Source organism: Pholcus phalangioides, unplaced genomic scaffold, assembly GCF_987345545.1.
Source record: "Pholcus phalangioides strain wild (caught in Gottingen) unplaced genomic scaffold, Ppha-v1.0 ptg000017l_1, whole genome shotgun sequence".
Lineage (NCBI taxonomy): Eukaryota > Metazoa > Arthropoda > Arachnida > Araneae > Pholcidae > Pholcus > Pholcus phalangioides.
The window spans coordinates 788,503-810,484 of NW_028301610.1; the positions used below are offsets into that span (position 1 = coordinate 788,503).

At 37.0% G+C, this 21,982-nt stretch overlaps 1 protein-coding gene across 1 annotated transcript in view; it reads left to right on the forward strand.

The window, feature by feature from the left end:
- LOC149072092 (guanine nucleotide-binding protein G(q) subunit alpha) overlaps window positions 1-21,982 on the forward strand; it is a 225,946-nt gene that overhangs the window by 16,305 nt on the left and 187,659 nt on the right. Inside the window, exon 2 of the mRNA XM_089246123.1 lies at window positions 8,473-8,657. Within this exon, the coding sequence (XP_089102249.1) occupies window positions 8,473-8,657 (185 nt within the window). The remainder of the gene's footprint in view (window positions 1-8,472; window positions 8,658-21,982) is intronic.

Consider the following 21,982-nt stretch of genomic DNA (forward strand, 5'->3'; position numbering starts at 1 on the left):
GTTGAAATGATGATGCAGGTATAGTGAGTGGCTTGCACTTTAGTGTTTAGTGGGTGTGATTGAATTTAAGGGGAAAAAAATTCACTTATTTATTTGTTGTGATTTTGAATTGTGAGCCTCACATAAATTAGAATAATGTATGTTTTCAGGTTTCTTGTACATTGTTTCAACACACATACCCGCATGAGTTTTTTAAAACAGTTATACTATAGCATTCTCAAACGGTATGCCATGGCACCAGAAGCAGTGACAGATTAATGCAATTTGGTGGGTGGACGATTGGTTGGAAGATGCAAAAATCTGGGGGACCTGGGTGTATGAGATATGTGGCAGAGTTTCGCCAACGCTTGCCGTTAAAAGTGACTACGCAGATGACACGCGCCAAGCACTGGAAGAAGAAAAAAATATGCAGTTGTTGCGTCAGTGTATATATGTTGATGTTTTTTTGTGTGTGAATTTTTGTAAGTAAATTAATGTTGATTGTTGACAAGTCATCTTATAATCAGAGTGGAGTCAGAGATATGCATTATCAAACCAACTCGGCCCGCATCCCAACGTGGCTGATGAAAGGTAGGCCAGATTATATTCACTTTCTCGTGTATCCTCTGGGGTGTTAACAGTGCAATTCCGTTCGTATTGGTATTGAAGTTTACATGCTCACATAATGACGGATTTGAAACCTGGAAATTCAGGAGATGAAAAAGTTAATAACAATGTGGTCGTGTGTCTGTCAAAGTACCAAATTTTTGGCAATGTGAAACTATTTTTTGTACAACTCGAGTCCAGTTTCGGGGTGTGTGGTATTACTGTTGAGCATACAAAATTGATACATTAGTTGCTTTGTTAGACCCTGAAACACTGTCACATGTTACTGACGTAGTTTGTGACCCCCCCATCAGATTGGCCTCATTCAAAGCTAAAAGCCTGTTTACTTTCAGAATTTGAAATTTCTCACATGAAAAAAATTCAAACATTACTTGATGTTGAGTTAGGGGATCACTCGCCCTCAATGTTAAGGCAAATGAAAGATCTCGGCGAAGATCACGATGATAATTTTTTGAAAAATTTATGGTTACGTAGATTGCTGATAACAGTGCAAACCGTCCTGGCCATTACTTCCAAAAATTTGGACAAATTGACACAGATGACATAAAATTTGCGAATGCACTGCTGTCTCGGTTACTTCCGTAAATGCCTCTCATTTGACCGCTGGTAAAAGTGATGAAAGCAATCATTATCAGGTAAATGAATTAACAAAACAAGTTGAAAATTTGACCAAATTGGATCACCGTAGATTTAACAATAATCAAGGTCGATACCGCTCTAATTCTAGAAACCGTAATGCAGTAAAAAAAGAAAATTGGCTTTGTTGGCGACCATTTTTGATTTGGAGAAAAGGCAACTATAGTCTGTTTCAGGTTAACTTTGCAGTGAAGAGGAAGCTACGAGGGAACCGCATTACTCGTTGCTATGGTTGCGAAAGCCTCTTAACCAATGTATCGATGCGCGGCCTTGCTAAGGTATGGCAGATTTTTTTTTTTTACATGTAATATAATTGCACAGTTAAATTAGTAATAATTGTAGAACTAAAAAACCACTGCCGATACTTTCAGAAATTAATGTGAAGTTTTTGAAATAATTTGTTTTGTTTTTTGATTAGAGAGCGTTTTAAAATTTAGAAAAAATAATTATCTTTTATCAGAGCGTGTCACTTACTCTTCATTGATGTGCCGTAAGTAACACTAAAAATTTCAAAAAACGTAGTAATATTTTCTGCAATATTTCCCTTTCCTCAGCTGAAATTAATTTATAAAAAAAATTCCAAACAATAATATGAAGGAACATATAATTTTAAAATACTGTATATTAACCATGGCTCTCAAAACTTATAAGGAAAAAAATAATGTTAAATAAAATTTTTGAAGCCAATCAAAAAAAAATTAGGAAGAAGCAGATTAACTCTGTTTTCAAGTGTAAATGCAGGAATAGCACCAAATAATAATGATAGGGAAAAGTTTAGAATTTTTTTACTCACTTTTCTTGCAGAAATTTCTGTCCCTCGACCTCCCCCCCCCTTCTTCCCTGAACAGTATATATTGATGACACTTGTTTTCACCACAGTTTTAGTCTTTTGTTATGGTTGATGTGCTGCTCATTGTTATTACAGATGATTCTTATTGAGTTTTGTTTACAGCGGGTATTCAAAAACCAAAAATATAGTATTCAGGAATGGAAGAGCAGAGAACTTGAGCATGGTTATCTCTGGTGAAAATAAAGATACAACTGTCACATAAAAGGTGAAATCCCAAACCACTGTGGACCCCCCCCCCCTCCACTTATTTTATCTGAAGAGACACTAAAGGCAAGGGGCATCTGGAGAAACAGGTGGGTGGAAGATGGTGGCTGTTTGTGTGAGTGGAAGAGGGGATTCGTGTCAACACTCTCCTCAACACACTCTGTGATTGGAAACTAAAATTATCTTATAAACATGGCAAAAAATAAATAATTAAAAAAAAGGACCTAAAACCAAAACTTCTGCACCCATAAAGAGCCTCTCACAATATTGGTGCTCTTGCTCTTGTGGAAGAGAAACACTTCATGTAATCTATGAGTAAATATGTAAGCCTATAACTGCAGGTAAAACTGAATGAAAAATTGTATCGTTATGGAAAATTCAACCAAATAATGATATAAAAATATATACACAGTATATAATTGTATAACAAAAAAAAACACAACAATGGCAGGGAAAATTTCTAGGATATTGCGCCAGAATGTTGTTCCCATTGCTATGGATTCTTGATAATGGTAACCAATATTTTTTATAATTTAAAAATTTGAAGCAAATAAACATCGATTCAAAACAATATTTTTTTTCAAAATCATAGAGAAAAATTTGAAATATTCTGTATAAAGGATCATCGTAAACCTCTGATATATGAGGACTATATTTTGTGGTGAAGGAATACAATCTCTACCTTTCTCTTCACTGCAAAGTTAACCTGAAACAGACTATAAGTGCATTTTGCCCTGTTCCTATGGGTCAAAAAACAAGTCAAGCCATCAAAAGTAGCTGCGGCTTCTGGGAATTAGGTTTTAAGTCATAGGCTTTATGTGAAAGATCGCTTAAATAAGACTGAATATTTGGTATATACAGGTAGCAATGTTTCATGTTATCCCTGATCATTTATGAGTAAAGAAACTACTGCTAGCACATTTAATCTCTATGCTGCGAATGGGACATGTGTAAAAACATATGGCGTCAAATTGCTCACTTTAGATTTAGGATTACGCCATACATTGCAGTGGGTATTTATCGTTGCCGATGTCAGCAAACCTATTATTATAGGGGCTGATTTTTTTACAGCATTTTGGTTTGCTTGTTGACATTAAAAAACTCAACTTAATTGACCCTTTGACAAATCTTGTGTCTCATGGTCGTGCTGGTTTATATTCAGGCAGTAAAAACAATCTTGGACAAATATGCAGTTAAATACTGTAAACTATAACATGTTACATTTTATACCAATCGTAGGCCCTCCTGTTTCAGCCAAAGCAAGCAGATTAAATCCTACGCCAATATAGCCAAGTGCCTGCCTTTTACACACAGTTCCCAAGGGTTCGTCTGACTGGCAACCCACAAGTGATTACAGAGCTCTGAACCACATTATTGTTCCAGATAAGAACCCTGAACCACACATTCGCGATTTCTCGCATATGCTCAATAGAAAGTGCATATTTTCTGAAATTGATTTGGTTCGCACCTACCATCAAATTCCAGTTAATCCACCTGATATACCCAAGACTGCCATAATAACACCCTTCGGGTTATTTGAATTTCCATTTCTAAGTTTTGGCCTCTTGTAACGTATTGTAATCGTTACCTCCTGGTTCTTTAATATTTTTTCCCCAGTAACCATTGAGTGGATGACAACAATAAAATAGACAAAGGTTTTGATTGAACTATAAACATTTATTCAATTATATGTTAAACTATTAATGTTACGTTTTATCAACAATTATCACAGATTGGCTTTTCTCTCAATGTTACAATGAAACAACAAAAGGGATCGATATCACCGCCATGTCCAGGTTTTCACGTGTTAGTTCTCATCGTCCGATAGACACTCCCAGGTGTCTACCTCACAGCCAAAGACTCCCCGGTACCAGCTTCAATCGGGTTTTGGTGTCTTCAAAACACTCGTTGAGACCAGAGCTCAGCCGCTGTACATGGAACTGGAGGCGAAAGTTCACGGGTAGCCGGTCTGGCCACTAACCAATCCACTGGATCACGACGACATTGAAACCTCACGGGAAGTCAAGCGATGAGACGAGTTAAGTGCCAAGGCACACTTCTACAATTATAACTTCATTATATTTATGAGACGATCTAGCTCACACCATAACAGGGCGTGACGCCTTAGTGATTAAGTAGCTGAATCGGTCGTAAGTAAGGTAGTAAGCACATCCCTAACTGGCTTTTATATAGTAGCATTCCCATAATGCCTCACGGAAGAACCAATCACATCATTGAAGGTACGGCATTAGCTTGTATCTAATTTACATAATTTTATGAGAGAAAAGGAAATATTGTAAACATTATATTGAATCTGGCAACAAAACATAACAAGATGGCGGCCGATCGGCGGACACACGATCCCACCGGTCGATCCCGGAGACAAAGGCAAAACAATGACTAGAATAAAGACGATTTCCACGGGGGCCCAATTGGTAACGTTACACTCTGTTCAGCAGCACAAACTTTCCAAAGATTTATCAATGAGGTTATGCATGGTTTAGACTGTTTTTTCATATATTGATGATATTTTGGTTGCTAGTGAGAATCCAGAGCAGCATATAGGCAGCATTTAGAAAAAATTTTTAAATGTTTTTTGGAATACAGTATTGTCATTAACGAATCTAAATGTGAATTTGGCAAAGAGCAAATTGAATTTTTAGGTCACAATCAATCAAAACATATTATGTTGTTTTATCAGTATTATGTTGTTTTAGGTCACACAATCAATCTAAATGGTGGTGGTTCTACTAAAGAAAAGGTTGATGCAATCTTGAATTTTCCCAAACCTAGTGATATTAGCCAACTTCGATTTTTGGGGATGATAAATTTCTATCACCGTTTCATTCCAGACAAAGTGTGGTCATTCTTGCGACCTTAAATAAGTTGTTGGTTGAGGCAAAAAAGAATGGCAAGTAGAAAATCGAATGGAATTTGGACTTAGAAACAAGTTTCAAAAAGGCCATGGCTGAGGCAACTTTATTGTATCCTCCTTCAGCGACTGCTAAAATGGCTTTGGTCATTGATTGCAGTGGTTTTGCGATGGGTGCTGTACTACATGAAGTAACACATTTTTTTTCTTTCAAACTGAGCACAACTCAGGTGTATCACCATCTATGGGCGATTTATTACCTAGTGAGTTGTGCTCGAAGTGTAACTGTGTGTGTGCCTAACAGTCTGAGTGCCATCTAGTGTTTTGCTTGATTTTTCAGTGCTGCCATTTGTATGTCAGAAGTGAAGTGAGTGATGTGTTATGATTGAATTACATTTGTACTGTTTGTAGGTCTGCTGCTCTCTGTGGCGAGACTTTTTAATGGGGAGATCGTCTCGCATTCGCGCATTGAAGTTGGGAACCACAGAAAACCAACTTCAGCCGACCACCACTGTGGTGATGGTGGGATTCGAACCCGGGATGAAGTAATACCTGATGGCCCAAAACCTCTTGGTTTTTCAAAAAAGTTCTCCCACACAATGCAATTATTAAGTTTATGATAGGGAATTGCTTGCTGCATATGCACTTATGAACCTGGTGCCCTTTACTTTATTTGTGGACCATAGACTCCTCATATTTGCATTTTAGCAAAAACAAGATAAATGTTCACCTCGTAGGCTTAGACAGCTTGACTTCATTTCACAGTTTACCATAGATATTCAGTATTTACTAGGTAAAAGTAATATTGTAGCGGATAGTGTATCCCGCATTTGTGAAATCCAATTCTCCTCATTGGCAGACATGCAGTTATAGAGCAAAATGCGATCTGAAGATGAGGAAATGAAAAATATCCTGGATGGTAATATTAAATGTAGTGTAGAATTAATGAAACTGAGGATGCCTGCTTCCGATATTTATCTCTATTGTGATAGTTCTACTGGGGAAAATAGATTTTATGTCCCTCAAACCTTAAGAAAAAGTTTTCGAACAGGTGCATGGCTTATCTCATGCTGGCATCCAGGCATCACCTCCTAGAGATAGAAGGCCTCTGCACTGTTTGCCATAAACGTCATTCAGACTACCTAGCAAGTTTGCCGCATTTTGAAACACAGCATCCTATTTCGTTTCTTCTTATTTTGGCATATAATCTTCATGATTGGCTCACAAATACCACGTAGTGATTGGATGTGGGGCATAGAAATCACCAATTCTGAAACCGATCGTTTCTTTTCCTCACAACGATGATACTGGCATGAGCAGGGAATTTTTTTTCCCTGAATATTCTGGGGGAAAATGAACTGCTTACTGACGTCACAAGCTGAGTGCGGAGGCCTTCTATCTGTAGGAGGTTCTGATCAAGGCCACTAAACAATTAATCAATAGACATTATTTTTGGCCTAATCAAAAGAAAGACATAACTGTTTGGTGTAGAGCATGTGTGCTGTGTCAGAAAACCAAGGTGCATAAATATACAAAGTCGCCTTTGACAAAATTTTTAGTCCCCTATGAACGTTTTCCACATGTTCATATAGACTTGATAGGACCACTTCCTCCTTGTCATGGTTTCCGTTCCTGTCTAATGATGGTAGATAGATTCACGAGATGGCCCAAGGTAGTGCCACTATCTGCTATGACGGCTGAAAGGGTCGCCAGAGCGTTGGTATGTGGGTGGATTGCACGATTTTGTATGCCTCAGAGGGTAACATGTGACAGGGATGGACTGTTTGAATCTGGTTTTTTCAGGCTCTTTCTTGAATGCTTGGCATCTAAATTGCAAGAAGGGCTGAAAATACTCTACAGTTCAATGCAATGGTGTAAAGATTCCATAGGCCAATCAAGCAAGCTTTGATTTGGCACATGTCAAAACAAGTCCTGGAAGGCCTTGACTGGTATGAAGCTCTGCCATTGGTTCTTCTTGGGTCAGCATACAGGGGTGAGCTTCATGCCTCAACAGCCCAGCTGACTTATGGCTCCTCACTTCATCTTCCTGGTCAGTTGTATGGCGATCAGCCATTGTCTAACCCTCAAGACTACATTTCCCGAGAATCATCAGCTCTCTGAAACTAATGAATCCTGTGTGGCATGGACTACATCTACATTCCGAAGAAGCTTACCACCTGCACTCATGTCTTCATCCGCCATGGTCCCTTCAAGAAGTCTCCCCAGTGCCCTTGCGAAGACCCATTCTGTTTTGTGTGTAGATTTACCAAGGACTTTGTGATAGAAGAAAAGGTGGTAAACATCGACAGATTAAAGCTGGCATTTTTGTTGTTGGATGAAGCCATTCAGGATGGCTCATGTCGTTTCAATGACAGTTCCGGTGATAAGAACAAAATTTACCTCCTGTTTCGTCTCACAAATGAAGTGTGAGACTGGTGGGGGAGTTGTGTAGCGGAGTTTTGCCAACGATTGGCGTTAAAAGTGACTACTCAGTTTACGTGCGCCAAGCAACTGGAAGAAGAAAAAGTTTCCAAAAGTTCTGTTACTGTTTACAATTATAATTTATTTTAACAAATAGATGATTTTTGGTCAAATAAGGAACTAAAAGATAGTCACTATTTTAGTTTTTGTCCAGTGATCAATGAATTTCGCTTATCAAATGCTCAAAAGCTATAATTGGGCAATATGTTTAGATCAGTGGTTCTTTTTCATATCATACCCAGAGTGCAATTCAATTAACACCCCCATGGATGTGTTGTCTATTTGTTATAAAAAATTTAGTTTTTGTAATTAATTTTCTATTAAATTTGTATAAAAATTCTTAACTTTATTGAAGAAAACACACACACAAAATTAAAATTAAATGTAAATTTTTGATCAATGCTTCAATTAAACAGCCTAAAAAAATTATGTTCAAAGATTACAATTATACACATTTTAGGCATATATGTGTGAAAGTTGTTGTAAATAGTTGCAACTTGAGTAAAGTTGAAGACCTCTGGCATAGACATTAAATCTGGTGTGGGATGCGGTTTAACATTTGCAATATAACTTAACTGTAATGTAAGAGAATGGTCTTAATTTGATAAAAGGATGAGATATGATGGTTCTCACCCAATATATCCAATTCTACGGTATATCATAGGTATATATAGGGCCATACACCAAAAATGTGTGAGAACTGGGAAATTGATTCATATTGTAGCATACTGCCTATGATGTATTAATTTTGAAGATGCAAAAGAATAAATCATATTTTACATCTGATCATACAATTATATTTTCTTTCTTATTCACTCCATAGGAACCGGCGAGTCTGGTAAAAGTACATTCATAAAACAAATGAGAATTATCCATGGATCTGGATACTCTGTTGAAGATAAAAAAGGTTTCATCAAATTGGTGTATCAAAACATTTTTATGGCCATGCAGAGCATGATCAAAGCTATGGATATGTTGAAAATTCCTTATAAAGATCCTCGAAATATGGTGAGTGGTTTATACTCATAGGTATTACTGCAGGAGGATATCTGGTAATTGGTAGAATCTAATGTTCTATCTTTCTTGTAGGGAAACTAAAAACCATCAGTTTCTCATGGGAAACATAGCAGATAGAGTGTGCATAGCAGTAGGGACACTATATAAAGTTTTCTTTAGACATGGTCTCACTCCTTCACAGGGGCAACGGCTAAAAATGGTTAAAGCCGATAGAGCCTGGGTCATGTTTGGTTTGAAAAAAAAGTAAGGACACTAGGTGTTGATGCCATGAAGAGGTGTGTTTGCAAGCATATATAATCATTTATGTCTTATTTGTGTCTTGGTAATACAGAATTTTTTTAATTTTAGAAATTGTTTTAATCAAAGTAGTTGAATCATTTGATCATTTTTGTCGCACCACGGTCATTTTCTGCACACGAGGGCTAATTAGACCGGGACCTACAATTTATTGCCGATTCCGAACGGCAGGGTTGTTTTTTATACTCGTCGAGAGGTTGGTGCGCTAACCCCTCGATGGGGGACTCCCTGCGGTAGTAATTTTTGCTGCGGTCATGTCGCCATTTTTGTTGTACCCCTGTGTCAGGAAAGTTTTCTGACAAGGACGAACCGGGTATCGAACTCGCGATACCTCTAAACATCCTTTGGTACTTTAGGCGAGTATCTTACCGACCTGGGCTACCGCGCCCCAAAGTAGTTGAAAAAATCTGGTTTTTATAAATGATGATAGCAGGGTTCGAGCAAGGTCAGAGAAAACCAAGGATACCTGGAACTGTCAGGTAAACAAATTTTTACTAAAAAAGTGGGGGAAAATAGCCCATTTTTGTTCTAAAATCGGGAAATTTCTGATAACGGACCTCGAAAATTGTCATGATTGTCTTCTGATCAAAAGCAAAAAAAAATAATAATAATAAAGAAAAAAATTTTTTTCCTCGAAAAGGAAAGGGAAATTGAGGATATAAATTGTGATCTGATAACATGATAAATATTGACAATCAGTAAATCTCACAATGGAATGCAAACAAAGGAACTGCCAAGGAGGAACAAGGATTTTGCCAATCCATGCGGAAGAGCGTATTGCTGCAACCTTATCATAACTGCATACAAAGAATTTCCAAAAACGTATTGTAACTGCGCAGGATGGAAAGCCATGTCCAAAAAGGTATTGATAAAGCTCAGTTGTGATAATTTCACAAGTTGACTTCAGTGAGCAATGCCAGATGAAGCCCCAAAACAGAATATTTTGCATTGTTCTGCAACAAGTCCTCGGCTGAATGGAAATGTTCTGTGGTAAAAATTCCCATAATAGCACAGGGCTCCCAGTCATCCTATTTTTTCTGCTTTCTGGTAAAATGTCCTAGTTTTGTCCTACTTTCTCAGTTTTGTCCTACTTTCTCAATTTTGTCCTACTTTCTAGTTTTTGTCTTACTTTTCCTATATTTTTACCAAAACCTTATCAGCTAAATTTGTACAATTGATTTTAATTGAGAAGGAAATCATTAATATAATGTTAAATAACACAAATGTAGTAGATTACAATTAATGATTTTGCCAAAACAGAAATTGTATTGTTTTCAAAGTTATTTTTTGGCTATGTGGACCATTTAATGGTTTATTAATTTTTCATTTGCTTAGTTTGAGGGTTCAACAAGTAGAGTAGGGATTGAAAACTTCTGCCTGGTTGAAAAAAAATAATTTTTTATTTATTACTTCATAGTCTTGGACAGTAACTAGCATTCATCATTCAAAATTATGTTCCACATTTTGTGTATAAGTGACACAACAGTTTGCATAACAAAGCAGTTGTGTCATAGGCCTATTCTACATTTCATGACTCTGATGATACCCAATACCATTCAATTGTCTTCTGTATTTTTAGGGCATGCAGAGGCATAAACAATATTTACAATGCTCAGCAAAGAGCTAGAAATGAAAGTGCTTCATTTGTCAAAAACGATTACACTGGCATTGGAGAGCTGAAATTTAAACAAATCCTATGTTCATAACAGGATGGACAACGCAGTACAACTATCTGGTCCACCTTGATTTATTTATATCAGACCTTTTGTAATTTACTCATTTTTCACAGTGCTTTTGGAAGTGGTCTCAAAAGAGCACCATTCTTAAAAAGCTTACATGTCTTCATAATTTGCTGTGTGCATTGTCAAAGAGAGTTGACAGACTGGATTGTTGAAGACTAAAAAAAAGAATGTAATATACATTGTGAGGAGAGACAGAAAAGAAAAAACCAAGTCATTTTTTTCTGTCATTTTGCTTTGGCTCGAGTCAATCTTACAGGATACTGAAATAGTGTGCTATTGAAATTTTTTTTCTTCAGGAATTTTTTTTACTATGCTATGATTATGTTGTCTAAGGGGGTATACCCTACCCTCATCCTACTCTTTCTAATTTTTTCAGTAGGAGCGCTTTCTGTACTTTTTCTTAAAATTCTTCAAGATTTTTCTGCAGTACTACTTAGTATAGATTGTTCTGCAACATACGTCACAGATTTCGTCATACATTGCTTTAGGGAGATAAAGCATGTATATTATGATTTTTCACATGGGTATTTTTTTATTTGAAAATGATGAGTGGTAAGAAAACTATTTTCAATTTAGAATGGGCTGATAAAAACCTGAATCTTCAGTGGATAGTTGGAGTGCTAATTGAATTGAAGCAGTCAAAAATTACCCGAAAAAGCATGATGACAGCTTTGCAGCAAAACGTTTAATTTGAGCAACATGGACAGACAAGCAATTCAGAGCCATGCCAAGCATGTGAAATCAGAAGAGCTTTGTAAACAACCCGAGAGATTACTAAACTTTTTGGCTCTAACACAAAGTTTAAGCCAACTGTAAGGAATTGTGATGTTGCAAAACCAACTACATCGCTGACTTATTATGTCATAAAGGAAAGAACAGTGAAGGCTTAAATCTTGTTGGCATTGAAATTAGTGATGTCCCACTTATCCTATAATAATTCAAGGATGTTGGAGAAATTTTTAAGGTAGTTTTCAGACAGTGATATTGTAGAAAAGGAGTAATCTTGCATTCCTTGATTATGTTTAATTTTTCCATCGGCTGTATTTAAATAATAAGTAAAAGCACGTATAAAAAAATGTAAAAATTATTAATAGACGATTATGATCTTATTATGATTAAATTATTTTTATTAATTATAATTTATATTAAATTATTTTTATTAATTATAATTTATATTAAATTATTTTTATTAATTATAATTTATATTAAATTATTTTTATTAATTATAATTTATATTAAATTTTTTTTACGAAAATTAATATGAACCCTGGATAGTTCACACATAGTTGATCAATACCAACCAGCTGTATCTGGTGACTGATTGACATGCATCAGAGTTTAAAACAGAATGCTGGCACCAGGATGCATCGGAGAGCCTGCTGAACTTTCATCATGCCCAGCTGACTCAGTACAAAGTGAAAATGTTAGTCCAGAGATGTGTGTTATCACTCTCCGCTATTATATGAAGGTTTTGACAGCTCGCTGATGCAAAGATAAAAATCCAGGAAAGAAAATTCATTTGTCCTTGTGGGGAATCAAACCCACATCCTCATGGATTATTCAAGGACGTGGGCTCGATTCCCTGTGAGGATAAATGAATTTTCTTTTCTGGATTTATCTTCACATTAGCCAGCTGTCAAAACCTTCATTGTAAGCATGAGTTGTTTTTCACTGGCACTAGCAATTTCTGGGTACAGTTTTGCGTCGTTTAAAAGTAGCAACAAAATTTTTTTGTAAAACTTTATGACAGACAGCCAACATATTTCTTTATAATGAGGTAGCCAGCCGAAATCCCTCTCCAAGTCTTTAAGAAATCACGATAATTAGCGCTGCTTGAAGGCCTCTGGATCAGGTGGTGTTCAAAGTGTTTGTCACAGGCTTGAGAACTGCTGCTTATTTCCAACTCTTTGCTGCAAAGGACCTGCTGGTAAATGACCCAATGAAAAAAATACACTTTAAGAATTTTCTGAATGTATTTTTTTTCAATTTTGCTATAAGTCTACAAAATCTGTATTTTTGGCAGCCATTGCTGATGTACCACCCTTTCTCAGTGCTACGAGTTCGTTCATAGAAAGTTATTTTTCCTCGATGCATAACTTGATAAGTTCTGCCATGATGTCGAAAATATATTCCCCCTTTTGTGGTTTCATGAATAAAAAATATTTCTAAAAATTCTTCAGTGATGTCAATATCCCAATCTCAAAGAAACGGTCATTTACGCCACATCTTGAACACCCAAAATTTCATTGACTGTGTTGGAAAAACATTTGAGGATATTTTTTCCAATTGATCATGAAAATTATCACCTGCTATTATTCTTTTGACCATAATAGATCTTGCAGGGGTGGGAACTCCCCTCCAAATTAACATTTTGCGCCATCCTGTTCCAATAGTGTATTTTTGTATTTTACTGTGCCAAATTGCCAAAATAGCAAATTTTGATTCAGTATGCCCGGAATTTTGGAAAGGACGCCAAAAATTTTTTGTTCCTGCTCTCCACGAAACAATTCTTTCCCAGAAGAGCTTGTTTTATTCCTCTGTATTCAAACAATTGCCTTATTTAAACTATATATATATATATATATATATATATATATATATCAGGCTTTCCACCACGAAACCCCCATAATATCTGTGATGGTCTTTCAGCTTTAAAGCGCAAATACGAGTCAGTTTCCGTTAAAAAAAAAAGCCACCACTGGAAGCAGCAGAAATTACTGTAATAGATTGTCATTGCGTCAAATCCCGATATTTTGTGAAAAATATTTTCATTCCTGGAGTAAAAAAGAATGTGCCCACCGAATTGCTAATTTAGAAACTTTGTCGAATAAATCACCAATGTTGCAGAATAACGAGTGTTAAATCACCAATATTGTCAAATAACGAGTGTCAAGTTGCCAATCTCCCCAAATAACGAGTGCTGAATCGCCAAACATTGTGCTGATTGATCTGAAATTCTCCCATTTTGCAACAATTTTTTTCCAAGTATAAAAAAATTGAAAACTTGTAGAAACGTTTTAGCCTATTTGAACTGCTGATGTTACAGACAGCAAATAGTGCCCTCAGTAAGCAAAAATAATCTTAAATAGACTGGTGTGCGTGAAAAATTTTGACAGCCGTTCTTTCAAACAAGATGTCAAATGCCTGAAACACCAAAAACAAAGAACAAGCTGATAGAAAGATGTTTGATAACTAAAGACAGTGCAGTTTTATTTTGAAAAGGGGGTGGGAGTTAATAAAAATATTCTTGTAAGTTAATTTTTCTGCTCTCCATAAATATGTTCTGCAAAACTGCTCAAAATCCTGAATTTTGCTGCTCCAAAACTGCTCAAAAATGGACTTTGTCACTCCCACCCCTGATCTTGTTATGAAAAATATCATGAAATGCTCGCACATATTTAAGAGACATATTTTCTGTCACATTCATCATTCATTTCTTAAACCATCACAAAAAAGCTTGGAATTTTTCATGAGAATGTAGCTGATTTTATATATGTAACAACTCTCACTTCCAATTTATTCAGATTTATAATTTTTCAATGCAAATGCTTCATACTTTTTATTTGAAAAAAAATAGTTTTTTTCAAATTAAAAAAAAATAAATTTTCATTTTGTTAGGACGTTATACAGGTTCCTTTGAGGGCCACATATTTGACACCCCTGTGTTAGAGGTTTAAAAGAGATATTTCCAAAATGTTGAGATAGTATTGACTCATCATTGACGTCACCACCAATATCAAACTGTTCTAGAGAGAGATTCTTCTTATTAAAAAGGATAAAATCATCAGTTCTCAAGTTTTTTACAAGAAAAACTGTCTTTATCTTTATTATGTATTGAAGTTGAGATAACTCAAAAATTGGATTTTGATGACACCATTAATTTTGCTCATGAGAATGCCAGGGGTGGGAACTCTGCGCCAATTGCGCCGCACTGCGCCAAAACTAATATCTTGCGCCATCCTGCTCCAATAGCGTATTTTCGTATTTTTCTGCGCCAAATAGCGAATTTTGCTTCAGTATGCCCGGAATTTCGGAAAGGACGAAAAAAAATTTTTGCTCCTGCTTGCTACGAAACGATTCTTTCCGAGAAGAGCGTGTTTTATTCCACTATGCCTAAACTATTGCCTTAAATTATCGGCCCCTCATCGGGCTTTCCATCGTGAAACCCCGATATTGTTCGTGATTGTCGAACTGAAGATGGTTTGCAATGTCTTTCAGCGTGAAAGTGCAAATGCGAGTGTTTCCGTTTAAAAAAAAAAGTCGCCACTGGAAGCAGCAGAAATTACTGTAGTCGATCGTCATTGTGTTAAATCCCGATGTTTCGTGAAAAAAATTTCATTCCGGGAGTAAAAAGCGCATGTCCGCCGAATTACGAATGTTAGTTTAAAAACTTTGGCGAATAACGAACGTTAAATCGTCAATATCGCCAAATAACGAGTGTCAGATCGCCAAATAACGAGTGTGGGATCGTCAATTTCGCCAAATAACGAGTGTCAGATAGCCAATCTCGCCAGATAATGAGTGCTGAATCGCCAAACATCGTGTTGATTCTTCCGAAATTCAATTCCATTTTGCAACAAAATCTTTCCAAGTATAAAAAAATTGAAAACTTATAAAAATGTTTTAGCTCATTTGAAGTGCTGCTGTTCAAGGCAGCAAATAGTGCCCTCAGTAAGCAAAAATCATCTTAAATAGACGGGTGCAAAAAATTTTATGACAGCCGCTCTTTCAAACAAGGTGTCAAAAGCCTAAAACACCAAAAACAAAAATCAAGCTCATGAAAAAATGTTTGATATCAAAAGACAGTGCAGTTTTATTTTGAAAAGGGTTGAGGGTTAACGAAAATATTCTTGTTAATTTCACTGTTCTAATTTATAAATATCTGCTCCGAATCCCATATTTTGCTGCTCCAAATCCTGAAATTGCTGCTCCAAATCCTGAATTTGCTGCTCCAAAACTGCTCCGAACCCTGAATTTTGCTGCTCCAAATCCTGTATCTTGCTGCTCCAAAGTGGACTTAGTTACTTCCCACCCCTGGAATGCAAAAAAAACAAAAACAAAAAAAAACATTTATTTTAAGATGAATGTTTAATTACATGAATTAAATAAATTTTAATTCATGGAGAATTGTACATTACATTTGATTTCTCATTTAAAATAGTGCATATCCTTTTTTGATGTGATTATAAACAACATGTACTGGAAAAGAAAAATTTGCTGACATACCAAACCTCTTCAACCACAATTGAAGGGGCCCACAATATCTCATATGTCCAGGACATCAAGTCAAAGTTAGGACCTGAGAGCAGTGGGCCATGATCTGATAAGGAGGAGGTATGGTCGACACCACTTAATAAAATCACAGATAATGTCATCATTTGGGTATTGTTATCACTTTTCCAGAGAACGTAACAAACAAAGATTATAACATGGAAAAAAATCTTTTAATATTTATCGGGACTTTGGATAATGCTATTAATTTTTTTTTTTGGTCAAATTTTTTTTTTTTGCGTACTCTGAAGCTCAGGTTTCTCTAAACTTATTTTTTTCCCTGTAAGTTATCGTTAACAGGCTGCATGACTAAAAGGCTGGAAGGTGGACTCTTTCCCCCCTTGTTGAGAAACTATGGATCTCCACAATCGGTCCATAGTATTCCCTGTGAAGCATGTATGCATGAAGCTGCTTTTGCAATGGCCTTCCTATAAAGTGATGGCAAATCCATGACAAAAACAGGTCTTTTCCTTCAATTCTTGGTCAGTTTCTTTCAGTTGATCAGATTTAATTTTTTTTCTGAGAGGCTTTCTCAACGGATCTATCAGGGTTCGCACATCCTTACAAACTCCTTAAAAACTCCTTACTTTTCATTTCCCTCTGGAAGGGCCCTTATAACTCCTTACTTTTTGCAGCCACGCCTGAAAAAGTCTTTTTTTTTTTTTTTCTCTCTGAAGGGATGATCTTTTTTAGAATAGGCGTTCCCCACGGTGATGAATAGCATTGCCTAAAAAAATAAGAGGAAGCTTCCCCCCAATATAAAGAGGAAGAAAAGATTTAAAAAAAAAACGTGCTCTCCCTTTATAATAGGAAATGTGAAAGCAGGGGATGGGATTGGAACATCCAATGGTTGTGCATACCTGCCAACCGTTACGGTTGCAACAACAACGCCTGATAAAACTTTTTTGTCGTATTTAATAAATTAATACGATTATACGCTTTTGCTTCTAAAAATGCGATTTTTTACCGAATCGCTAGTTTTGACGTGTTTTCCTGCCTATGTCGCAAACTGGTCAGCGTTGGAAATCGATGGTCCGTAGAACGACATCACTCCGCTGAACCAGTAGCCGAAAATTCCCCCATGCCCAGTGGTGAGAAAGTTTTTACTTATGTGGCGAAACGATGTCTCGAACCTCCAATATTACGCAGTATACTGAGTGCAGACCTCGCAGCTGTCCTATTTATCCTACTATTTTCCTACTTTTGCCGCAATCGTCTTTTTTTTTACCGCAATTCTCTCGTATTATTCCTATTTTATCCCTCCTTCCTATTTGCTTACAGCCAATATCTCATTACGAAAATTCCGAGAAACCGCAAAATGTCACTGCTTTCCGTAGTTTTTTTGACGTGTTTTATTCACATTACAACTCGCTACTGCAAAAGAAAGGAAAGAAAATTTCGAGTAAGGAATGACGACAAGCGTATCTTTTTGCAGCCGCTCCTTAAAGTGCTAAAAACTGAAGTCCAGTGGGGAAAGCGAATCTGTTTCGCAGATTGGTTGCAGTAAATAAAAAGGCAAAAAAAAAGGAGGTACAGGCTCTATCCACACACAAGATTCCATGAGAGAGAATGGGTTTATATCTCCTGGGATCTCATAACGAGCGTTCATCCCTGAAGCCAGGTTTTCCTAGGAGTAGGCTTTTTGCGCCGCGTGAACCTAACTGGATCATTTCGTGTCGGCAGAAATGAGTTACATAATGGCGTTACGCATTTGCGTTTTCCAAGCGTGGCGCATCGGCTCAGGATGGCTATATGACCCTGGCGTCATCTACTCTATCCGGTTTAAAGGGAAGAGACACAACACGAAAATGAAGGGAACATCGCTGAAACGCGCGGCACACGACGCTTAACTCACTAGAAGCAGTCTGCCAATCACGCCCGATGTAAAACGCTGTCGTGAGCCGTATTGCGCTCTATAGGAAAACAGTCGTACTGCTTTTCATATTGATGAATAGACGGCGTGTAGCGCTGGGTGATTCACGTTGCGCGTGGCATAGAAAACCTGCTAGTAAAACCCGGCTTTTAAAAGTGACAGCCCGAGCCACGTCTGGTTTTACAGGAGGGGAGGGGGGAGGACGAGCCGATCAGCCGCTATAGCTGAACCCACTTTTTTTAACCTTAACCTTCTGAAAATAACTTTCGGGTATCTTTATGTTAGGGGTCATTCAAGTATTACGTCAGCATGGATGGGGGATTTTCGATTTGCTGACTTGATGACGTGGAGGGGGGGGGGGTTGGATGATTCTTACGTTATCAACCACCCTTTATAAAAAATATGAAATATTCTTAATGGCGCCTTACTCGGTGCGCGAAAAACGAGTAAAACTTTTCACTAGTTTGTGGGCACCTGAACTAACATTCTCCCTATTGAGTCCCCTACAGAGCCACTCTAGTGATCTTCAAATACTTAGCGGATCCAAATGCTCTGGAGCTGTCCCGCGCATCATATAAGTGATCCGTGATTATGCCGCAGATTATTGCATTTTTAATTGGGTTGCTGTATTTTTGAAATATGACATCCATATTTTTATGGGCATCTTTTTCTTAGCCATCTCGTTTGACATTTTGCCTGTTGTGGCGTTGTATTTGTATCTCTCTCTGGCAGAAGTGGCCACAGCTCAAGCAAGATAAAAACAAAATTTATTGCGAACTCAATACATCACTTCCGATTTCTTTAAATTATTTTAATACTATATACTACCGTAACTCTCTCTGTTCTTTCTTACTACACTTCTCAATACCTAATCTTGATCATCATGCTCTGTTACTGTTCAAATTTGTGTTGTCTTGTCGCTTGTTACTCGTGCGTACAGTCACGGCATATCTCTTTCTTTTCAGCTGAAATTGCTACCCATCATACCCTTTATTCTGAAAGTTGAAGTCTTGGAAACATTGAAAAAGAAATTAAATGAAAATCAATTCACATGTGGGCTTCTTTTATTGTCTAGTGGTGCAATTTTTTTTTCGGAGGGGGCGTGGCCCCATGACACCTTAAAAACTCCTTACTTTTCATTTTGAAAATTTTATATGAGCCCTGAAGAGTTGCTGCAAATATAAATAATTTTGTAAGAAAAATCTTTGTTGGCTGTGGTTTTTATTTTGAATAATTGGAGGGGGAATGAATATCACTTTTAGAATTTTTATAATTTATGTGATGCTATTATGAGTTATATTTTTGACTAACACTTGAAGGTTTTAGAACACTTTGGTGATGACAGAAAGCATGTACGTGGATTGATTATTTTATGAATTCTTATGATGTCGGGTAACAAATCAAAACTTGTAATTTTTGAACCACTTCTAGATCTATATTTTTGAGAAGAGGGGAAGTTTGTTTGCAAATTCAAAATAAATTTGCATATGTGCCCCGCCCCCTTGTTTTTGCTGTAAAACTTGTAAGTTATGAAGTTTGCCATGACTCCTTAAAAACTGCTTGAAACTCCTTAAAAAGTCCTTAAAAACTCCTTACTTTTCATTTTGAAAATTTTGTATGAACCCTGTCTATGAAACATATATTGTATGTATTAAAAAAATTATTTCATGATGTACATTAGACAGTTTCATTGAAACGCCTCACAATGACTGAATAAAACACATGCAGGATTTTAGCTTAAAGGGGAAAAAGTCCCCCCCCCCCAATTTCAGAATAAAGAGAAACGGAACAATTGAACATCTTGCAAGAAATTATGTTAGAAAGAGAAAGTGTTGTCATGTTTTTTTAACAATACCCGTTTACCATGCGTCCCATTTGACTAAACAGGGTATATGGTCACCGAACTTGCAAAAGATTTTTTCGGATATACACGTAGTGGCCAAAAACTTAGGACCTACTCACCCCATTACTGTACAAGTTGCTGAAACTGTTGAAGAGGAATATTAGCCTATGCTTATGAAATGGCAGCTCTTAATTCCCTCAGATTAGAAGGTTGGGGTTTCTGAGCTTCTAACAGACCTTTCAACCTTGTCCCTCAAATGCTCAATTCGGTTGAGATCGAGTGACTGGGGAGGGTATTGAAGCAATTGAAACTGAATCATGTTCCTCAAACCAATCTGAGATTGTAAGGAAATGTGCTATCTAGTTGTAATTGTGTTAAGGTGTGGGTGGCTGCAGACACCCATACTTTTGCAGTGCTTTTTGTTTTTCATTCCTGTTTTTAGCTAAACAACCTTCCTAACAACCGTGGCTATCTAAGCTTCAAGGATCATTGCTATTCCTATGTGATGTAATGAGTTGGTCCAGACAACCTTGACCATTCTTGTTTCGGCTGCATAGGTAGTTTCCTCCATTTCTGTATGATGTCACCTAAAACCAAAGCCTGGGATTGGTTGGCTCTTTCGGTTGGTGGAACAGTTTTGCTATGATTTTTCCCTCTATATAAGGAAGATATGCTGTGTGTTGGTACTTCTGTTTACATTCTGTTACTGATTATGGTCATGTTACGAGCTGATTCATTTTTAAGATGAGTGCGTATTAGCATTAGGCATATTTCTGCATTTTGAAACATTTAAGATGACAGAGACGTGGCCCAGTGCATCGCAAAATAATTCCAGCCCTTCTGGATCAGAACCTGGGTCGTATGCAGGAGCATTGAAAATGAACCATACATCATCTCAATCAACTGCTTCAACAAAAGGACACCAGTATCAACTAATAAGGGGCAATTCTAGGTTGTGGGGAGTTTTTCTCTAATAGGGTTGTGAATAAATGGAATAGTTTACCTCTGCTGGTCGTGAATTCTAACACTACACAATTAACATGTTTAAAAAAAATACAATGAACATATTGGGATAAATCAAAAAGCTATCCATACTTAGATGAGACAAACCATAATTTTTTATGAGCTTATTTTTATTTATATTTTATCATAATATTGGTTTGCTGTATTTTTGATATAGTCTAGATATACAGGGCGTCTATAATTAAAAGACCCTATTTTGAAGTAGCCTCCAGGCAAAACCAGTCATCAGAAAAGTGTGAAATTTTGTGGAGGACTTCTTGAAGTGATGAGAATTTGTTTCAGGTAGGAAAAAATTAGTCTCACATGTCACCACCAGAAGGCGTTTCACTTTCAATACCTGTAGTAAATGTGTACATTTATGTGATGTCACGCAGCAGCTGTTATAAAATCTAGAAACATTCACAGAGATCTTTTTTCTCAATATATTTGCTGCTCATAATGACGATAAGTTTACTAGATCCCGCTTTCTTCGTCAAATTGTTTTACCAAAACAGCAATTTCGCAGTAACTGCTCTACGGAAATATCGGACTTGCAAGAGGATTCAAAAAGGTCCAATGAATGTTAAAACCTTCGGAGTATGATAACAAAATTTGAAACCACAGGATCATTATCTGTTCATCCTGAAAGAGGAAGAAAACCCGTTTCTATAGATGCAGTACAGGAGGTTTTGCTTCAGGTGGAAGAGGACGAAACTTCAAATTCTCGTGGTAGTGCCAGGTGTGTAGCATAGGTGTTCTATAGGGCACAGTCAACTGTCTATAAGATCATGTGGAATATCCTCAGATATTATCCGTACAAACTTTCACTTGTGCAGCCATTGCTTCCACGTGATTATGACACTGGACTGCTGTTCTCACTGCAGTTTCTAGCTGGCGTTGAGGTCGATTCAGAATGGCCTTAGAATAGCCTCTGGACAGACGAAGCACATTTTCACTTGGATGGTACAGTCAATACTCACAACTGCCGAATTTGGGAACCAGAAAATCCACACGCTATCTTGAAGCGTTCGTTGCATTCACCAAAAGTGACGGTATGGTATGGATTTACTGCATCATTTATTCTCTGTCTCTACCTCTACGAGGAGTTACGTTCTACAGGTCCAGTGACATGTTCGATCATGGGGAAGCGATATGCATTGCTGTTACAGAAAGAAATTGTTTCGGCTCTTCAAGCACGTCACTGCCGTGCAAAGTGGTTTTTCATTTAGTGGTTCGGAATTTAGTGGTAACAGCTTTATGCAAGACGGAGCTCCTCCACACATTGCAG